The 22,806-nt window shown below is 45.6% G+C and overlaps 1 protein-coding gene across 1 annotated transcript in view; it reads left to right on the forward strand.

The window, feature by feature from the left end:
• Positions 1-22,806, forward strand: part of LOC146788628 (putative cation-transporting ATPase 13A4) — a 633,494-nt gene that overhangs the window by 214,186 nt on the left and 396,502 nt on the right. Inside the window, exons 4-7 of the mRNA XM_085635802.1 lie at positions 4,642-4,712; positions 14,281-14,361; positions 17,012-17,081; positions 17,992-18,126. Coding sequence (XP_085491928.1) covers positions 4,642-4,712; positions 14,281-14,361; positions 17,012-17,081; positions 17,992-18,126 — 357 coding nt within the window. The remainder of the gene's footprint in view (positions 1-4,641; positions 4,713-14,280; positions 14,362-17,011; positions 17,082-17,991; positions 18,127-22,806) is intronic.

Here is a 22,806-nt window from a genome sequence, read left to right on the forward strand (position 1 = left end):
AGCGAAGCATCAGTCTGTTTCCCTGTTGCTGTGAAGCGAGCCGGGAAACGGACACATTGCTTTCACACACAGCGAGCTGCATGTTAATCAGCTCCTTAAGTGTAAACTAACGCTGGCTTCCACAAGAGGTTGGGAGCCAACAGGGACTGCGGGGGCATTCATGCTCCCCCAAAGGTCCCAGTGCAGACTGGGTGCCCACTCCCTGTACTAAAACAAAAAAGCACTAATCATCCAAGTGTGTTCTCTGCATTTTCAGCAGGAAAACGTATCCGCGATGGAGGTGTTCGCATCCTAATCTCATAGTGTCTTGAGGAGGGGGGTTCTTTCTTGACATCTGCTGCTGAGACCAGACAGAGATCGTGGTCTAAACCTTTACAAACTATAAGTATGTAAACTTGCCTTCAAGCTCTGCCCATTTTGACCCACCCCACATACATTAGCCACTGCAAAAGACAGGGGAACCCTACTCACAACGGAACCATGGTACTAGTTAGATATGGGAAAACAGTGGTTCCAGTGGATAATAGGAAAATGATTTAAGCAATGAATATGCATAATCGCAATAAGGATGTAAAGGACCTGGTAATGTCAGAGGGCAAAATGAAATTTCTACACAGTTTGCTCAATATAGTATTTTATAAAAAACACCGCGAATAGTATATACACTTCTTTAAGTCAGAAGCGCAAAACTTTGTGCATAGTGTCTCCAAGTGAAAATTGGAACCAAAAAGTGACTGTACAAGGTGAATTATTTTGTAAAATCTTATCGTAAGTTGTAAGAAACGACCGTTCAAATACACTTTTTCAACAGTCTTGATATACAGTGATGCAAGCTGGGCAATGGTCCGTTCCGTCATAGTGGTAATGGATGATTAAAGGTTACCTCACGGTGAAGAAGGCCGGCTCTTAAGGATGTGGATAGGCCGTGGGCTCTTCAAATACCTTGCTACAGCCGTAGCGAAGTGCTTCCCATTATGGAGCTTTGCATGAAATTGCCGTTTTCTCCGGGGTACTCTGTGTGGTAGCAGAGCGAGTGGATTGCTGCAAAAATGAAGGAGTTTGTCAGGTATTGTGGGTGGAGAGGAGGGGTTGTGGAGTGTAGGGGAGAGGGAATGGCACTGACGAGAAGTGCGCACAGGTACTTACTTGGGAAGGGACGAGCGGACGAATCTCCGCGTGTAGCGCTGCTGCTGCCTGGATCTGCTGCACTCTAGCCATGCGGATGGGCTCCTGGTGCGATGACACAGAGCGCTGGCTGGGCACTGAGTTATGAACAATGATTCCCGCCTTCCCTGCCCACAGAGCAGCAGGAAGTGGTGTAGAGCGCTGTTTCACCGTGCGATCCAGTGATCGGTGTACTCATTCATTTTTGCAGCAATCCACTCGCTCTGCTACTACACAGAGTACCGCGGAGAAAACTGCAATTTCATACAAAGCTCCACAATGGGAAGCAGTTCGCTACGGCTGTAGCAAGACATTTGAAGAGCCCACGGCCTATCCACATCCTTAAGAGCCGGCCTTCCTCACCGTGAGGTAACCTTCAAGTTTTAATCGTCCATTACCACTATGACGGTATCTAATAAGTTAGTGATTCGCCATCACACCTCTACGCAGCACAAACAGTAACCATTGCTTTTCCTCTTTTTTGAACCCACCACTGAAGAACCCGGCTGGGTCCTCACGCGAGTTCTTTCTTCTTTTTTCACTTTCCACTGAGGGCCTTCACGTTCACAAAGGCTGCGCCCTTTTCACAATCCAGGTAACCTCCTTCAATTTAAGTCCTTCGCCATAGTTTCTCGCATCTGTGCCGTTACATGGGCCTTATGCTAACCTTAATTTAATTTATGTTAGATGTCCCTACATCGTTAGTCCTGAAGAGACCCAACATTCACAGAAGGGTCGAAACGCCGTCGACAAGCACACAGAACGGACCATTACCCAGCTTGTATCACTGTATACCTAGGCTGTTGAAAAAGTGTATTTGAATGGTCGTTTTACAACTTACGGAAACCTTTTACAAAATAATTCACCTTGTACAGTCACTTTTTGGTTCCAATTTTCACTTGGGGACACTATGCACAAAGTTTTGCGCTTTTGACTTAAAGAAGTGTATATACTATTCGCTGTGTTTTTTATAAAATACTATATTCAGCAAACTGTGTAGAAATTTCATTTTGCCCTCTGACATTACCAGGTCCTTTACATCCTTATTGCGATTGTGCATATTCATTGCTTAAATCATTTTCCTATTATCCTCTGTAACCACTGTTTTCCCATATCTAACCACGTACATTGGCGGCATGCAGCGTCTTTGCGCCCTTTTGCCAGGAGGATGGATTTCTTACTAAAAGAACCCCCCAGCTCATTTCCTTCCCCTTTTTTTGGAGACCCATTCCTCATACTCCTCCTGCCTAGGAATACGATTGGATGTCCCCCAAACAAAGGATGGCTCACTTTTGCAAAGTACCAATCATTCAAGTGTGTTTTCTCTGCAGTTACACTTTCTAAAGTTATCTGGTGAAGACACTTGAGGAACAAGCACATTGGCTAAGTTACAGACACACACACACGGTCACTGAAGGCATTTGCTCGGTGTTCTTTACTTAGTTGTAACATAGGAGATGCACTCCACATTTACCCAACGAGGTAGCACTTACTAATAATTAGCCAGTAGAAAGTACTCCAGTTGGGTAGAGGTGTTGCACAAAGCGCTGGTCTCTTCTGGGATAAAATTAGAAGTATGTAAACTTGCCTACAAGCCCAGCCTATTTGGCCCTGCCCCATACATTAGCGGTATCCAACGTCTTGATGCCCTTTGCACCAGATGATGCACAGCTGGTCCCCCAAGTACTTTTCCTGCCAAGTTTCAAAATGGGGTCTTGATGCCTAGGAATACGATTGCAGAAGTAAGTGCTTCTTTGTTTGCTGGAGATGCAAAGTGCAAATCATCCAAAGGTGTTTTCTCTGCAGTTCCACAATTGTCAAGATTTTATTTATTTATAAAGTTTTATAAAGCGCAAACAAGATCCCAAAGGATATCAGAGCGCTTTGCATTAGGATGGAAGGAAGGACATAAATGCAATTCTTGTTGTCCTTTACGCAGTTGTAGTGTAGGAGACGCACTATAAATTTACCCAATGAGGCAGCACTTACTAATTAGCCAGTAGAAAGTACTCAGTTGGGTAGAGGTGTTGCACAAAACGGTGGCCTCTTATTGGTTAAATATGCAGGGCAGGGTACTTTCTGGCACGATGATCATTTTGCAGAAATTGAAACTCAACAGGTTTCAGTTAGGGAATTTTTTTTTACAAAAACGTTGAAATTTACTGAAAAAACCCAAGGTTACAGGGATGTTATAGTTGGTATATAGAAATTAAAAAACCTTAGAAATTCACTGGGTAAAAAAACAAAGGTTACAGGAACATTATAAATAGGCTAACATTGCACTCATGTAAAACCAGAGAAATTCAGCAGTTATAGTTACCTGAGCTAACTATAACTTACGCCTCACAAAGTACTGCTTATGACCTCACATATTACACGTGAGGTCTTAAGCACTTCACTGATGGCATCACTGATTTTCATCCAAAGAACTACTCAGACATTCGCCCCCTCATACACCCACTCACACATATCCAGTCACATACCTATTTACAGACAAATAAAGTATTCACACAAACACTCCCTCCTTCATAGACCCCCCAGACACACACTCACACAGGCACTCACACAACCACTTACTCAGCTACAACCAGTGACTTGCCTATAGAGCCACACACTCACCCATACAGCTACTCCCACTCCCACTTATTCACCTAAACAGCCACACACTCACCCATACAGCCTCTCAGCTGAGCCACTCTTTCACCCATATAAGCACTAACACAACCACTTACATACCCATTCACACATCCATACAAGCACTCACACATCCACACACACTCACCCATACATCAATTCACAAATACACTCTACAATACAGCCACTCACAAACCAACTCACTCAACCCAACAGCCACTCACTCACCCACACAGCCACTCACACAGCCAATCACTCATACAGCTATTAAGATGTCCATCTACACACCCATACAACCACTGACACACCCACTCACACAACCACTCACTCACACAGCTACTCACATACCTAGTATACAACCATACCGCCACTCACACACCCTTAGAGGCACTGAGCAACCAACTCACACACAAATGTACAGTCACAAAGCCACTCATGTAATATATGTTAGAAATAGTATAACTCAGTAGTACAGAAAGTATACTATTTTAACTTTTTTAGTACCTTGGTATATGTGTTTAATACTCAGAAACTTTTAGAAAACACTCACACTCACTGGATGATGTCATCAGTGAGGTCACTGATCATGTCATGAGTAATGTAATATGTGGGGTCATAAGCAATGCATTGCAGAGGCGTAAGTTCTATTTAGCTCAGTTAACTATAACTGCTGAATTTCTCTGGTTTTGTGCATGTGAAATCTGGGCCTAACTATAACATCCCTGTAATCTTTGTTTTTTTCCCCAATGGATTATATATATAGTGATAAATATTGCTTTGACTAGTGATTTAAAACCTATTCTTCTGGTCCAAATTAACAAGAAAACCTGTCTGCTTCTGTAGGTGAGGTGCATCCGGGTGCAGAAGATAAGATACGTGTGGAACCTCTCTGAGAAGGAGTTCCAGAAAGTTGGGTGAGTTTATTTAGCACAACCAGCGCTTTAAGCCCTGGATGCCATTAAAAAGATATATTGAAACGGGTCTCTATGGGGCCCTATGTTCATGTTCTTAATTATACTGGCTAATAACACTGATCAACTTCTGAACAATTAATATAAATAAATGTTAAGGTAATCCATGTCAGCGATTTAGATCCTGATGATATTTCACATGTTTCACTTAATCTTGCATTTCCTAAGAGTGTTTTCTTTTTTCAGGATGTTGTGTTACAGTATTTCTTGGGCAGCATATTACACTTGTATAGGGCATACTTTGATCTGTGTAGCTTCTAGGGGCCATATTACACAGAGTGCCCCGGGGCACAACAGGCATGCGTGCTTGCTTTCTGTGCCCCCGGGGCACTTTGGTATTACAGAAGGGGCCCCAGATGCTTGTGCGGCCGCTTATGTGATACAGATGGAGCTGATGTACATGTAGTTCCAGTGATCTCATTAGAGGGAGCGCCCTCATTTGCATGGGTCCACGTCCCCAATCCCTTTGCCTCTGCGCCCGACTCATATGATGCTTGCAGGCACAGCAGCAACCACGCCTTTAGGAGGTGCACTGATAGTGCGCGTCTCAGTCGCTCCATATTTCACATGAATGCGCTGCCCCCAGGGCATACTGCAAAGAGAGACTGAACCAGCTTCTGTACGTGTTTCAGCCGTCATGTACTTTACCATATACATACAGTTGCACTAACGAATAACCTATGCTGTTCACTGTCACTAGTGCGATAACTGAGGAATAAAAGTATCAAAAACTGACGAAAAGCAAAGTGGGTTCAGTAGTTGACGCACTTGTAAATAGAGGGTTAAATGCAACCCTGTCTACCGCGCTTCTGCCACAGATCATGGACGTTAAATGCGGATGCATCCCATGATAAACCTGGGCCAGAGTGCATCATGGGAGAATCCGGGCATCCAGATACCCTTGTATGCAGATGTTTCCTCTCCGTGACTGGCTGCTTTACTTCTCTTAGCAAAACAACTGTATTGAAGGCGGTCTTCTCTTAAGGACTGAATCCGAACTCAGTCACATACAAAGATAGCGGCATAGCCTTCGAAGCAGAGGCGGATATTCTTAATAATGTTTGCCATAACGTATTTATTTACTGTTTTGTCAAAAAAGCTGATTATGAACACATTTTTCCACTGTTTCAAGAAGAACCACACTACAGGATAAAACTAACTGTTATCCTTAATTTGGGCAGCAGGGCCAGCTCTTATTGGTTGTTCTGGCAACCAATCACATGGATTGAAATGTTTGTATAAGTAATGGTGAAGCGTGGTGACCTTGGATTGGCTGGTAAATCTTTGTCAGTTGTAGTTTGGTTGAGTTGCCCCACCCTCACCTCTTTAGCCTTCAGATAACCTTCCCCCATCCCACTTCCTGCTCTAGGACCCTGTGTGGAATGATTGCAGTGTGCGGTTCAGGAACCATGACTGCACGCTCATGTCCAGAACTATCCTCTTAATTTGCTAAGGATTACAGGGTATGAATCAACAGTCTTTTTGCTGTGCTTCAGAGAAGAGTGTGCTGTCACTCACTCTGAACCATGAGGTGAGGTCGGTGGGAGTGCAGTCGCTCACTCTAAACCATGAGGTGAGGTCGGTGGGAGTGCAGTCGCTCACTCTGAACCATGAGGCGAGGTCGGTGGGAGTGCAGTCACTCACTTTGACCCATGAGGTGAGGTTGGTGTGAGTGCAGGGTTACACTCACTCTGAAGCATGAGGTGAGGTCGGTGGGAGTGCAGTCACTCACTTTGAACCATGAGGTGAGGTTGGTGTGAGTGCAGGGTTACACTCACTCTGAAGCATGAGGTGAGGTCGGTGTGAGTGCAGTCACTCACTATGAAATGAGGTCATGTGAGTGCAATCACTCATTCTGAACCAAGAGATGACAGTGTAAGTGCAGGGTTACACTCACTCTGAACCATGAGGTGAGGTCGGTGTGAGTGCAGTCACTCACTCTGAACCATTAAATGAGGTCGTGTGAGTGCAATCACTCACTCTGAACCAAGAGTTGACATCGGTGTAAGTGCAGGGTTACACTCACTCTGAACCATGAGGTGAGGTTGATGTGAGGAGAGGGTTACACTCACTCTGAGCCACGAGGTGAGGTCGGTGTGATTGCAGGGTTACTTTGATGTGACAGAGGGGGATGCTGCAGTAATGCGCTCTCATGACCCCTGGTCTTCCACTTCTTGGGCCCTCTCATCTCATGGTTTCCCAGCTACTGATGCAACTGCGTCATACATTACAATGTGACCGGCCATGTGCCACAGCGACACGCTGCATGGATGTGAGTAGTGCCCGCCCCGTGACCCAACTAGGCTGAGCCTGACAAAAAATCCGAAGGCTTCAGCCCGCCAAGCACAGGCCACCTCTGACCACCTCTGCCCGTGGCCCCCAACTTGACACCTTTTACTGTTCCATAGGTGCCGGTTCCAGGCCTCCTAGAAGTAGTTGGGTATGGTACCAAGATTCCAGCTCACATTAAAAACAACATCTTAGGAATTCACTAAGAAAGCAAAGGTTAAAGTGATGTTCTAGTTAGGCTTGTAAAATAAAAAAATTAAAAAAACATTGAAATTCATCTGTTACAGTTTACTAATTAAACTATAACTTGTGCCCTTGCCGTGCCTCAACTGACATTACTAAAACAAATACAACTCCCCTTTCATGCTTGCTAATCTCTATACACCTCCATTAGACACATCAACACCATATATAAAGGAGGACACATTTTGAGCAATATAGAAAAATATTAAAGAACTAAAGTCTCTGTCTCACTATAGTTACAAACATATATACCACGTGTAAATGTTAAAAACACATTTGTTTGTTAATGGGACCTCATACATATACATGATTTTCCGGTACATAAATAATTTCCCATTTCCAACAATAGCACTAATTAAAAACATTTTTACCAAAAAAGTATCTGTTGACACGGCGTTTCGGTGGAAATTAAAATGGCTCACACCACCTTCTTCAGGGCATATATTTTAACACCAAAAATGTATAACTGTTTATTTTGACTCTGCGATTGCATCTATGAATCAGGAAACTATTGGTACTGGTTGTATTTTGAATTGATCAGCTCCTGGCAGTTCATTCCTTCGTTCGGTGGCAAGGACATTGGCTGCAGTGTCTGGAATTAATTTGATATACCGGTGCAGCTTCTTTTTGATAAAATCCTCTCTGCTTGGGATGCATTATACCCTCATTTCCCGTTTCTGGTATTGTAGAGTGCTACGTTTTTTGTCATTGGTGGATACTCTTTTGATACACTGAAGGGGTTGGTTCCTCCTTTTCCTCTTTCTATTCATTAAAAGCTGCCTGGTGTCTGTTTTATTAGTGACCCCGTAGTTCAATAGAATCTTGTTAGATACACCACCGTCTTATGATCTGGCAATTAAGAGTGGCTGTCCTTTTGTTTGGGGATCACTGATGACCTCATACAATCATACGTAATACAATCGCATCATAAAATCACAGGCCCTGTGGCCAACCCCACGCATGCAACCAACTCCATGCTGCTCACAGCCTTTGGCTATGCCCAGTGGGGGGTGGCCACAGGGTCTGCCCACCATCCCTCAAAGACAGCCAATCCCCGGACCCCTGGGTGTGTAAGTGGCTGTGTGGGTCTGGGAGTAGGTGTGTCACAAGCTGTACGAGTGTATACTTGGGTGTGAGAGTGTCTGAGTGGATGTATGAGTGGTTCTGAGGGGCTATAAGTGGGTGTGTGAGTGGCAGTATGAGTCTGTAAATGGGTGTGTGAGTGGTTTCTAAGTCTGATGAAGTGTCTGAGTGCCTGTTTGGGTGTGTGAATGGTTGTCGGGGTCTCTGAGTGGATGTATCCGTGAATGTATGGGTGTGTGAGTAGCTGTAAGGATGTGTGACTGGGTGTGCAAGTAGCTGTATAAGCGTGTAAATGGGTGTGTGAGTAGTTTTCTGAGTCTCTAACTGGGTGTGTAAGTAACTGGATGGGACTGTGAGTGAGTGTGTGAGTCTAAGTGGATGTTCAGTGGACGCATAGGTGTGTGAGTGGCTGTATGATCTGAAAGTGATGGCCCAGCGGGGCAATATACTGCTTCTAGGCAAGGCTGGCAACATGAGGTAGGGGGTTGAGTTGAGAATGCCCTAAGGGCCAGAACAACACCTGCCCCCAAGCTTCAGTTTGACTATGTGGTAGGGGAGTGCCCATGATACTAGCAACACATTTCAGTGGTCTGGTAGGGACCGGGGAAAACAGTAAGTCTCTATGGGCTGATTCACAGAGACCCTAAAAAACAGCCCAGCCCAGCCCGGCCTATCGCCCAATGCCCGACTACAGCCTGCCCAATCCGACCCTGTACTCGCAGACCCCTCCATTACTTCAATGGGGTCAGGATACCTCGATCCTGATCCCTTCCATCCTCTTTCTACTTTATTCCTTCCCCCCCCCCCACCAGAACTGTGTCCAAATTCACAAAATGGTGCTGCAACTTTACTTTCAGGTTGCAGAAAGCCAATCACGGCATTGCTGTTGGCGTGTGGACCCCAGGTCCCTCTACGGTGGATCCGCATCTCTAGATCTACATAAATATTTTTTCTTTAATAACTCAAACTATTGAACAGATTCACACCACATTACAGAAAGCATTCTTTCTGGCCCAATATCTTGGTTTCTGCCAAATGTTGTTTAATTTTGTTCAGAGGTTCGGGCAGTAGACGTGTCTAAAATCTCTATAAGAAATTGCATGAGGAAAACACATTTTGGGACCCCCACTTTTTCGTGGCCCCTGCTTGACGAATCATTCCAAAACTTTCCAGACAGCAGCTGAAGTGACTGTCACACTAGTTTTGAATAGTTTGTGAAGATTTGTCAAACCGCTCCTAACTATAACTATCTACTGGCGACCGCCAGTAGATAATGTATATGTGTATATATATATTACCTACTGGCGGTCGCCAGTAGGTAGTTATAGTTAGGACCCCTTTTCCATAGGAAAACCTCAACATTCTATTTTGAATAACTTTGGCGCCGGTCGACGAATCCTCGCGAATTTCTCAAAATAGGTGGGGCGCAACGCTCCGCTCCTACCCTGAAAGTCTCGGGGGGATTCGTCAAGCGGGGGCTGAGATAAAAGGGGGGTCCCAAAACGCGTTTTTCCCATGCATTTTTCCATTGGACCTTTAGAACGAGCTACAGCCCGAACGGCTGAACAGAATTACTAGAAATTTGGCAGAGAGGTAGTCCTCAGGTCAAGGAAGTGCCTTTTGTAGGTTTGGTGTAAATCTGTTCAGTAGATCCTGAGAAAATAGCCTTTAAATCAATATATATATCTGTGGAAGCTTACGGTGCGCTTACGGTGCGCTTACCGTAAGCTTACCGTACGCGTACGGTGGCGTGCGCGAGCGCGATTCTGATTGGCTGTTAGATCTTAGTAAACATTCGAATCGGTCGAAACCAGGAAGCGGCGGCCGCCATTTTCTCTCTCGAACTGTCAGGGGGGTGAATAAAAAAGGTGGATAATGTGAAAAGGGGGCAGGCTCGACAGTTCCTGACCCCCTAGCCTTGGTCAGGGGGTCCCAGAAGGACCCTCAAGGGCAAAAATAAAAAAAAAATATTTTTCGAAAAATCGCCGTATGCGCGTAGCGTACGCGCACGGCGACCTGCGGAATTACGCGTACCGTGCGCGCACGGAAAAAAAAAATTTGCGAAAAGGGAAGCTTAAAAAAAAATAAAAAAAATTGTGAGGTAAGGTTGGCTCTTATAAGAGCCGTTGGGTTCATACAGGGATGGAGGAAAGAAAGAATGGGAGTATTATGAGCGTCTACAAACATGCTGGTCTATCTTATTGTTAATAAGGGGAAGACTGACCTCCCCAAAAACAATAAGACCACCACATTTTGTACACCTCATTTCAACACTCGCAAATCGAGGGTTGATGTCCAAAGGAAAAGAAGAAGGTGATGCTCCAACAACAGAGGAAGGGCTCAGCTGAGCTGCCGATGATGTACTCGGCTGAGCATCTGAGGCTGGGCTCTGGTGACTTACTGAAGAGTTTTCTCCAGTATGTCGAGCAAAGGTCCTTGGGTGTTTGTCCTGAAGGTGTCTCATCATAGAGTGATTTCCAAAGGAATATTTCCTACTTGGATTTCCTCTTGATAAAACACGATCACAAAGTATGCAAGTGACCTTTGGAGCATTGACCTTTTTCTCCCCCTCTGGAAAAGTGAAATACTCCCATACAAAAGAAGTCTTTTGTTTCCTCCTTCTCTGGATCATGGTGGTGCTGCTGGCCTCACTCTCAGAAGAGCCCTGCTGTTCTGCCATTGTATCCCAATGTCAATCCAGCTCCTGCTCCTAGAGAATCACAAGCAGAAATGAGGGGAATGGGTGTGGTGTGGGAAGAATCTGGAACTGAAAGTAGTATCAACCAATGAAAAGTGTTCTTTCAAGCAGTAAAGAGGGGAATGGGTGTGGTGTGGGAAGTTTCTGGAAGTGAAAGTAATTTCAACCAATAAAAAGTGTTCTTTGTAAGTCACATGGCCTACCGTGCGCGCACGTGACGCTTACGGTGCGCTTACGCAGCGCTTACGTCACTTTCGCGCATGCGCATTACACGCCCCTGCGTAACCGCGACGTTGCTTCCGGGTGTACGCGTACGGCACGCACGTATCACGTATCGCGCATGCGCATTACACGCCCCTGCGTAACCGCGACGTTGCTTCCGGGTATACGCGTACGGCACGCACGTATCACGTAGGCGCGCTGCACTAATTACGTCCAGAGCGCGTAGCGTCAGCTTACCGTACGCGTATTTTACAAGCGCGTAGCGTCAGCTTACCGTACGCGCACGGAAAAAAATGCATAAAAAAAAACCTTTCGATAATGCAGGATATAGTACATAAATTATTAAAAAAAGGCTTACAAAAAATGAAATAAAAAAAAATTGCATTAAATTATAATAAAAATATAAAATCGAAATAAAAAACCACTATCCACATTGACCCCACCCCCTGTGCTTTTGGTGGCGTTAAGTGGGCGCGCACGCAACGAATGGCGTAAAGTAACTTAGCATTTAAAAAACCGTACAAATTCACTGAAAAAACCATAGGTTTCACACACGTTATAGTTAGGAATTAGCATTTAAAAAACCTTGCAAATTCACTGAAAAAACCATAGGTTTCACACATGTTCTAGTTAGCGGAAATTTTACTGATAAAAAACCAGTGAAATTCCCCCGTTATAGTTAGTGCAGGCAACTATAACTCACGCGACCGCAATCTTCTGCTGATGACATATGTGTCTTTATGAAAAAAAAATATTTGTAATATATGTATAGCTAAAAATGTATGGAAGAAGACATGGGCAAATAAGTGTCTAAATACAGTATTAGCATCAGCAGAGGATTGCGGTCGCGTGAGTTATAGTTGCCTGCACTAACTATAACGGGGGAATTTCACTGGTTTTTATCAGTAAAATTTCCGCTAACTATAACATGTGTGAAACCTATGGTTTTTTCAGTGAATATATATATATATATATATATATATATATATATTTATTTATGTATTAATTACGAACTGGTGGTCGCCAGTAGGTAGTTATAATTAGGACCTAATTTGCATGGGAAAAGCATAGTTACTTGGTGGGCACCTGTCCCTCTGACACCGTTTGGGTGCTCTTCCTTAATAAAAATGGTGGCTCTGCCTTTATTTAATTTTCTCTTCACGGCTATCCCATGTGCTCTCAATTTTACACTTTTCTCGATTATAAATAGACGATTGCTTCCTTTTGATCGAATAAAGCCAGTCTGAGAAAAGCACTTACTACTTTATATAGAAGTACGGAGGAAGGCGGGCTAGCCCCCCGTGCTTGAAGATATACTTTGTGCACTTTGCACAGTATTTGTTTAGGTTTAATAGAACATGCGCTTTATATACCCATCTTCAGAGTCAATCGATCGATAGGATGCTGGAAGAAAATCAAATCGAGCACCTTCCAAGACTTATTAAATACGCCAAAAAGGAGAATACAAGACCTTGCAAGGGCTCCTTAGGGAAAGAGCACAGCTCAGAGGTTTTTGGTATTCCCAGTATTAATTTAGAAACTCAGTTGAGTCTACTTGAAATGGAGGGTGGAACCCCTGTCGATCCAGAGGCTGGGTGAGGAATGAATGGATTTCGGAAGCTGGATGACTTCTGTAGAATGACGGGTGGAAAACTCGGGGCCAGATTGAGCCGCAGACTCCTTGTGAGGAAGCCGGGGTGCCGTGCTCCTATAGCACCCCGTTGAGGATCCTATAGAACTTTGATCCAAAGGTCTTGTTAGACAAGAAAGAACTTGTGCTTAATTTAATGGCTGTTTCTGTTATGAAGTAAGTAGGTTTCTGGAACCAATATCTATGTTCGGTGAGTAAATGGATTTATATGAGCAGATTCTCTCCTCTTGACTAGTGCCCACTTATCTGTATTTCCAAGACTCCCTCGTGCAAAGACTGGCGGAAGACCCCGGGGACTTGAAGATCCAAGAGTGTGGAACTCTCTTCCTCAAAAACTGTTAGAAAATCTCCTAAAACCTTCCTTTTCAGTTAAGCGCTCTACTTTTTCTGGTCCGGACGTCCTGTTTTTTACATGTTGGTTTGTAGAGCCAAGATGCCCTGGCAGCGTGAACGTCCGCGCTCCATAGATGTTTTTTTACTTTACTGTGTGGCGGTGCTGGCGTCTTGTCTAAATATACTAATTCCGTGTTACTCAGAACCTCATGACATTCTAGTGATCTAAGCAGCGTGATAATGTTACCAACTCCACACTCCGCAGGAAACTCCAGCGTCCTCAAGAACACATTATACAGAACATACCACAAATGCATTGTGCATCCAGATGTGCCTAGTTGTGTGTCCAATAGCACCCAGAAGCCCTTACCATCAAGAACCAGCGCACAGACACATTCAACCAAACGCAGTGACACAACACCTCCCATACACCTAGTGGAATCCAGGTCGGACGCATTGACTGTCACAGAGCTCACAATGGTGCTTTTCTATCACACATCACAGCCAGAGATGCAACAGAGCAGATTAAAGACAACCCATGACGTGCGTCAACAGCACACGTTTGCTATCTAGGTGACTGCCACTTCCCACACACAACTAAGGCACAACCATGTATGTTCGTTATCATCACACACACACTGTCCTGCCCCTTTCCATCTGCTGTACAGTGGACACACCTGCAGACCTAGAGTTGTGCATACAAGTGTTAGACATCCAGCCTTTATCCGTCCACCCGCAGCTCATCGAATAAGCCGTGTCCACCTGCCTGACACTAGGACCAGACACTACCATTAACCCGTCTTCAGAAGCTGGGTCAGACTCAGCAATGGAAACCTCAGAGACTTCTCGAAGGTTATCAGACTGCCAAAAGCGCTGCAAAGCCTTACCAGTGTCAGAATGTGCACTATACAAATGCCAATAGCATACCCCTGAAGATGGTCCTTCTCAGGCAGCGAATACGTCTTACAATGCCCCCTTTTTGTATATTTCAGGGTGCTGGAGGACAGCCTCACCTGCGCGAGGATACACTCGCGATTCGGATGTGGCTTCACAGACGAGGAGCAAGCGATCAGGTATAAGGCGCTTTGCTTGTCTTGACTTTGCATTATGTTGACATACAATCCTTGCTGAAAGGTGTCCGCATGAGTAGTCTGTGAGCATCTCCTATGTATTCTCCTGATCAAGTACATTTCCCTATTTATTTTCGCCGACTCCGAACTTGATTTTTTGTAATTTGCTTGTAAATTATTGCTTATTCATGTTTAAAGTCGAGCTCTTTTCCTTCATGCACTTCTGACATTACTCTCTGAGAATTGCAGATACAATTCTCAGTCTTTGAACCGTAAGAAGCGAAACAGATCAAAAGTTCTGTGAACACTGAGGATATATCCAGAGTAGTGGAAATCTGGATAGATGGGAAGCAAGAGGAAGAGGAGGTCTGAGGATCCGCCAGAGAAATGTGGGTAACTCTGAAAAAGAAGATCCGAGAAGATAAAATGAAACAAGCATTTGCAATGCAATAGATCTTTCATTTGTGAGAGTTAGAGCTAGTGGTGTTGTAAATGGCAATGTCTTTTACCCACGTGTTTTGGTTAGGAATGTAGTGGATGTATGAACAGAGACAGATGCTCTGTCTTAACAACTTACAATCACTGTGTCCATGTCATTTTGGATGACAGATAGTGTGTACAGCAAACAACGTTGCTGATTACGAACTAAGTTAGTCTCGACTGGAAGCTTCACATCCGGTGATGCAGAACAATTTATAGGAAATTTACATTTCAACTAAACCCAGGGATGCAGATTTTAGCACCAATAAAGAGCTTTTCAGCTATGCTGATTTCCGCTTTGAAATAAAAGCTAGTGCCTTTAAAAACCCAACCACAAAATATTTTAACTTTCTACAGAGTTCCAGACTCCTTCCTTGATCAGTCTCAAAGTGAAAAAAGGTGTAAACTCATTTAAATCTGCTTTCGTGAAGATAGCCTAAAGGATTTAAATTACACATTTAACCTTTGAAGCCATCTGTGCAACTTCTCCCCCTAAACGACACCAATTTAGAGACCAGGAGTCCAAGTGGTGAGAGACAGGGTTTATTAGTTTGTAGCAGTGTTAACAAAAGATGCCGCTCGTCTCCAGTAAAGCCAGAATCCGCAGAGCTCTAAACATCACCAGCTTTGATCTGACCCGCATATGTGGATGTGATTGGCAGCAGACATTGAGTAAATGGCCCTAAATCTATATATAGGAACCTCCATGCGGAGTTGGGAAACTGCTTAGTAGAATATATATATATATCTATTGCACAAATTATGCTTTTTTTTAAACACCCGCTTTGGAATTATTTCAGCCATTATACGCACATATCCGTTGTTAGAATATTGCACCATAATGTATAGCTTGGAGTTCGTGGTAGCAGCGATGGGCCTGAGACAGTAGAAATATGAAGCATATATAGTGCGGCAGGTAGATAGGATTTCTACATGCGCTTCTATCTGATAGATACATGTTTTGATTGTTTACTGCTATTGTCAACAAATAACTGTTGTGGTCATTCAATAACATCTAAAGAGGATGTTGCGTAAAGGCTTGAGCAGCCGACTTTGCAGCGGGGGAAACAGGTTTGAGTCTTGACATCAGCTGAACATCCTGTGATTCTGGGCAAACAACTAACCTCCCCGGAAACTTCTTAAAAGAATATACCAGCTACGTTAATTTCTGGGATAAATGTACCCAACGATTAAACACAAAACAATGCAAAATCCAGCTAAATAATAACTTGGAAAAAAATGTATACATCAGCAGTAAAAACACAAATGTGAGCGAAAAACAATAACATCCCACCTGCGATAAGCAGGCGCTAATTCAAAACACCAACAGTAGGGTGAAGCAAGAGGGCAGAACAAACCGTTTTATTTCAGGGTTGGATTGAAATTAGTAAAGTGTATAATATTTTACTTACACAGTAATACAAGTAACAAACTGTTGGAAGAAGCCGAAGAGGTCGTCCGGAGCAGTGCGCACACAAGAGGCAGCGGCACAGGGTCCTGTGTGTGCGCAATGTGAATGAAAATAAAGCATTTGTCCAATATAACGCACACAATTAATGATCGTCTGCATACACTGAAGCGCAGCGGCTGTGAATCGAGTGCCGTGCTGCAACAATTACAAAAAGAGTTCTCCCCAACAACAGATGAAGCATGCAAGTGGAAGGAAAGTAGTTGGGCAGCGCTCCTCTGCGTAAAACGGAAGTGAGGTATTGCTGCCTGAACCACTTAGGGGGCAGCAAAGAAGGACGACACTGGACTGAAGCAATCGTGAGCAGCAGGCGGGAGCAAAGTCCTTTATTCAATACAACAGGTCTTCTAGACAGTGCATGCGCGCTGCCTTGGCTCGACCTAAAAAGAGAAGTTCGATGGAGAAAAGAACTGAAAATGATGGAAGTGTTGGGTGGCATGACAAGAACCGGCGTGATTAGAAAAAGCAAGTCCCGGATCCCTCGCCAGTTTACATGTTGGTCTGTATTATTTGACACTTGGGGAACATCATTCTTGTACAAGTGTATGCCAATGTACAGGTACTGACTGATTGTTACACCTCAATCCCACACCATTAAACACTGCGTAAGAGAAGGTGAACTTGAGAGCGCGCTCGTGTTGTTTTTTTGGCAATATTTTACTTTCAAGTTTATAATGAATTAAACAAATCAATATTCCTTTGCAGGAGACTTGTCGCTGGACCAAATGCCATTGAAGTTGAAATTGTGCCCATCTGGAAGCTTTTGTTCAAAGAGGTAAACTCCAGCTCTCGATATAAAATATCTACTGTTGGTAGACTGTCAGGGGAAGGGGGCAGTAGGGAGGGGCCTGGCTGGCTGCCACGGGCCCCACTCTGTACAGGGTCCCACAGGGTCCCCCTGTAGGCAGGGCCCATGGTTCAACTCTAGGCAGGATTCTTTGTGAACAGTGATACGATGTGAGGAGGGTGGATCTACATGTGGGGTGAGGAGGGGTGGATTTCCACAGAGGGTCATGGGTGGATCTCCTTGAAGGGTGAGGAGGGGTGGATCTCCTTGGAGGGTGAGGCAGGGTGGATCTCTATGGCGGGTGAGATGGGGTGGTTCTCCATGGAAGGTGAGGAGGGGTGGATCTCCATGGAAGGTGAGGTGGGGTGGATCTCTGTAGCATGAGGTGGGGTGGATCTCTATGGCGGGTGAGGAGGGGTGGTTCTCCATGGAAGGTGAGATGGGGTGAATCTCCATGGAAGGTGAGGAGGGGTGGTTCTCCATGGAAGGTGAGGAGGGGTGAATCTCCATAGAGGATGAGGGGTGGATCTCCTTGGAGGGTGAGGCGGGGTGGATCTCTATGGCGGGTGAGATGGGGTGGTTCTCCATGGAAGGTGAGGAGGGTGGAACTCCATGGAAGGTGTGGAGGGGTGGTTCTCCATGGAAGGTGATGAGGGGTGAATCTCCGTGGAGGAGGAGGACGTAAGTAGGATGGTGAGGACGTCTGTTTTGATCTGCTTCAGTGGAAGGCTGCTCTAGTTGGCGAGTTTGTGCCTTGTGTAGTCTGCTGTTGCAGATTGCTGGGGTTTGTTGTTGGGAGGTCCCTCTGGTGCTTGTATTGAGGCCAGACCCTATTGTCAGCCGCCTTGCGGGTCAAGACCCTGAGCCTTTCCCTCACTCCCTCCTTGTGTTTCAACAGGTGCTGAATCCCTTCTACATCTTCCAGCTCTTCAGTGTGTGTCTGTGGTTTGCTGAGGAGTACAATGAGTACGCCATCGCCATCATTCTGATGTCCCTCATCTCCATCGCCTTGTCCATATATGATCTACGACAGGTAGGTGTCACTAGAAGCCCATGCAGCTGCTCAAACCATTGTCCTCATTGTGTTATGGACATCGCTGAACACGCCCTATGAATTTATACGGGACGCCGAGGGTTCCGCGACGCCGAGGTGTTGCAGCATGTTTACATGAAGATTTGTCTCTGATGGAGCTCCGGATCTAACTCGCTGAGACTTACACTAACGCCTGCTCTGCTCACTCCTTGGTCTCCCTCACAAAATGTGGATCTTGATGCACAGGAGTGGGCTGACCGTCCGCATCCTGGCTGGGTGCAGGGCCTGGCCGGAGGCGGGACCCCGCATCCAACCCCTGCTGTGCACGCCCAGGTGTCATGCAAAGCACGCAGTTGGCTACAAGTGATCACAAACCCCAGAAATTCACTGGAAAAAACCACAAAGACGAAAGTGCGATTATAGCAGTACAGCTGATTATGGTAATAAGATTGTTGTTTATGCTAAAAAAAAAAAAAAGTACGCTGGAATCTTACTGGGAAAACTAAAGGATAAAGTGACATTATAGTTAGGTGTTGAAATAAGATGAACTAATGTAGAAGCAGTGGCAGCCACCACAAAACTCCAGTGGGGGATAAGGGAGATATTTTTTAAAAAGTACCCGTCCTGCTGACGATGCTTCAGTGCTGCTCTTCTCGTCCCAGCACAGACTCCTCATCAGTTCAGACGCTCCTCTCACAGCATGAGAGCATCACCAGGATTGGTCTGAGCGGCCCCATCTGCTGCTCAGACAGTGCCTTCGTTCCTGTGGCAATTCTCCGACCCAGCTGTGCAACAAAGCCAGCTTGGAGAAACTTAAGTGCGCATGTCTGTTTGGCCGGCCTAAGACAGCCGACCAAACAGACAAGCTCACTTACAGTGCACACTACCCCCTCCTCCCTTCCATGCCCGGCCCCGCTCAAGAGTCCCTATTATTATATTATCTTCCCCTGATTGACTTAGCGGGGCAATGCTCTTCCGCCAATACGGAGGAACCGCCCCTGTGTAGAAGAAGGCAAAGGTCAAACAGGTAGGTAACGAATTCCTGGGGACTCCTATCCTCAGCAAACGCTCATCTCATATTGTTTCATTTTTTATTTTTTTTTTATTCTGTGCGGAAGCATGCAGGATTCCACAGTAGCAAAAGACACACAATTGATGGACGGAAAGCAGAACAAATCAAAACATTCACCCCCAGTCAAGAGATCTGGGTTAAATCCATCATTCTTTTGCTCACCATGCCACCCCAGTTCAGACCTGGCCATATTCAAATCAGTCTGACCCTGTGCCTCATGGGAACAGTCCAGTCCGAACTGCCTAGCCAGGTCCTCCCTGGACCGCAAACAAGCATCCTAGGACCGGTTTTGGGGTTTCACCCCTCATCAGCCAGGATAGCTTGATTCCAGTGGCACAGTGAGCCCAGGGCCCACGTCTGAGCATAGTGAAACTCCGAAACCGGTCCTAGGAAGCTTGTTTTCAGGCCAGGGAGGACCTGGCTTGGCAGTTCGGGCTGGACTGTTCCCATGAGGCACAGGGTCAAGGCTGATTTGCATATGGCTGGGTTCAAACTGGAATGGCATGGTGAGCAAAAAAACGATGGATTTAGGCCCAGATCTCTGTACTGGGGTGAATGTATGACCTTGTTCTGCATTCTGTCCATCAATTGTTATTTTTCCACAGTAGAGCAGCGGCTGTGGTTGTAATACCGCAGTTAGTCACTGGGGGCTGCACTAGTTTCCACAGGAGTACTGTGGTACCCACAGCATGCTTTTTTTGGTGGCCTATGGGGGAGTGTGGTCCCATCGGGTCCCCCCCAAACTCTTGCCATGAGGCTAGTGTGTCCCATCCTTGACTCTCTATACTATGTTTGTAAATGATTTTGAGTTGCCGAGTCCTGTAATGGCTGTAATGAGTTGTGGACAGCCAATCAGATTGCCAATATGACCTGTGGGGGAAAAGTGCTCTCTTTGCCAATTAGAGGGCTCTGTCTTTCAACACCACAGAACATCCACCGGACCAGGTGCCCAGATGTAGCTAATTTTTCAACCATTTGAAGCCCAACCCGAGCACGTGAGTTTCTCAAAAATGGGCAACGGATTTGCCTCAAATCACACAAAAACACGCATTCTGAGTAAAGTTCTAACTTTTTGCCAAATTTTGTATATTTTGATACCGCCATTTTTTTCTGCACCCGAGAGCAAATTTCCCATGGGAATCAAAAGAAGAAATGTAAGTTTTCGACCTCCAGCTTTTTCTTGGCCCACGCGTGCATTAGGACCGATATATAAACACATCCACAGGACGTATATCTGGGACTTTATTGGTTTGGTTGCTGATTTTATGAAAACCTTCCCCCAATTTGGCACCAAGGACTCCTCCTAACACTTCTTCGTGTGGTTTGAGAAGAAATCTATCCATGGTGGTTACATCTAATGAGCTCACAACTACACAACATTCACAACCACGCAACATGCTGCGTTTCATAAACTACACAGACAGTCTTCAAGTCCAGAACATAAGATGAGAGTAAAACCCTTTGGGGTGGGCGGGTCCGGCCTCCTCTACAGAACAGACCTCTGTTCTTTCACCTTCTGCAGACATATGAGGGATGACGCCATTTGTGTAGAGTCACGTGGGCACAACAGGTCACGCGCTATCACCACTCGACTGCAATCATGTGATTCGTTGGCTACAGCATTTTTGAATAACTATGGGTTTCTCCTTTTTCCACATAAAACATCGTTAACCACATAATTTGTAAAGTTAAAAAAATCGCTCAAACAGATCAAAAGTTACGAAAAGGTTCAGACGACACTGTCACACAGTGGAAGACCCTTTGCAAGGGTTAACTGGTCACCTATCCGCTTCTGAATGCTGTATTTAGGTGTTAAACTTGTACTAATGAGGTAAAACTTTGCCCAAACAGCATTTAACAAGTTTAAAAAGAAAACAATTTTTCCACAAAATGTGGTTACTTAATCCACATATTTTGGCTTTTTATTACCGCATAATTTTGTTGACCCTGAAGTATAATTTGGGCCTCCCTGACTACTTGCTTGCAGTGGCCCTGGGGGTAACCAAGCCTTAATGTGCTGCAGAACAACTGTGACCAATAGCTCAAGCACATGAACAAAATAATTTTATGGAAAGGTGAAACGTAAAATCCCAGAACACCAGTGAAATATGCAAGGGGGAGGTGTTAAAGACACAACTTGAACAGTTACTTGGAAATAAGTTTGAGTTTCTCTAGGAAATTCACCCTCACAGTGCCAGTGGTGCAAGAAAAGACCATGCATGGCTTCTATGCCAATATACCAGAATAGAAGCACCGGAGCCCCGAATGAACCCATGAGTATGATTATACGGTGAAGGGAACAGCCCAAGTCCAGTGCACCACAGCAAGTGGACTCCACCAGGGATAAACAGACTCCTGCCAAACTGTAAAGAAGCGATGGAGGTCCCTTGGACTGCAACAGCAACCACACCGCAGCAGCAGGTCAACACCCACACACCAGCAGCAGGTCATCACCCACAACCACACACCAGCAGGTCAACACCCACAACCACACACCAGCAGCAGCAGGTGATCATCCACAGCTACACACCAGCAGGTCAACAACCACAACCACACACCAGCAGGTCAGCACTCACAACCACACACCAGCAGGTCGGCACCCACAACCACACACCGGCAGCAGCAGGTCAGCACCCACAGCCACACACCAGCAGATCAGCACCCACAACCACACACCAGCAGATCAGCACCCACAACCACACACCAGCAGGTCAGCACCCACAACCGTTCACCAGCAGGTCAGCACTCACAACCACACACCAGCAGATCAGCACCCACAACCACACACCAGCAGATCAGCACCCACAACCACACACCAGCAGGTCAGCACCCACAACCGTTCACCAGCAGGTCAGCACTCACAACCACACACCAGCAGGTCAGCACTCACAACCACACACCCTGGATGCACCTCAAGAAAAGAAAAATAACTATTTCCCTTCGAAGTCCCACAAACTCAGCAACAGGAGAGGACGAACCACTTCTCAGCCATAGATCTCCGTTCACCAGAAGCTGAGATGCGAAAATTCAATAAAGACAACATAATCCTGCCCCCATCTTCAGCCAGTGAAACACCACATCAGGGTTAATGGGACCCACACTCTGGCGGGGAGTGGGGCCAGAGTGAAAACCTCTTAAACTGGCACTTGGTGCCCAATAACAGGGTCAACTGGAGATTGGACCCCGGGGCACAGGTGTGAAGGTGCACGTGGACGCACGCGCACACAACGCCACATGGGGGTTCGGCAAAGTGTGATACACTTATTGCCCTGCTGCCCCTGATACAAGGGAGCACAGAACCATGTGACCCCCTCGGAGGCACACACATCCTAAGGCAGGACTGTTGTAACCGCTAGGAATTCGTACAGCGCTGGTGACACGTGACACGTGTGACCACAGACACGAGGAGAATGAAACACTATTGTACCCCCTTCTGTCACTCATAAAGCCACAGGGAGGTGGCCATGGTATACAAAGCTATCTCTGTGAGTGCTTGTGACTGAGCACCTGTGACTGAGGTGTGATTCACATGTAATGTCCATGAGTGAGTCTCACCCACTGACAGAAAAAAAGATGTGTGAAGTGAACCTAGAGGTATTTCCTTTAAG

This window comes from Triturus cristatus, chromosome 11 (genome assembly GCF_964204655.1).
Source record: "Triturus cristatus chromosome 11, aTriCri1.1, whole genome shotgun sequence".
Lineage (NCBI taxonomy): Eukaryota > Metazoa > Chordata > Amphibia > Caudata > Salamandridae > Triturus > Triturus cristatus.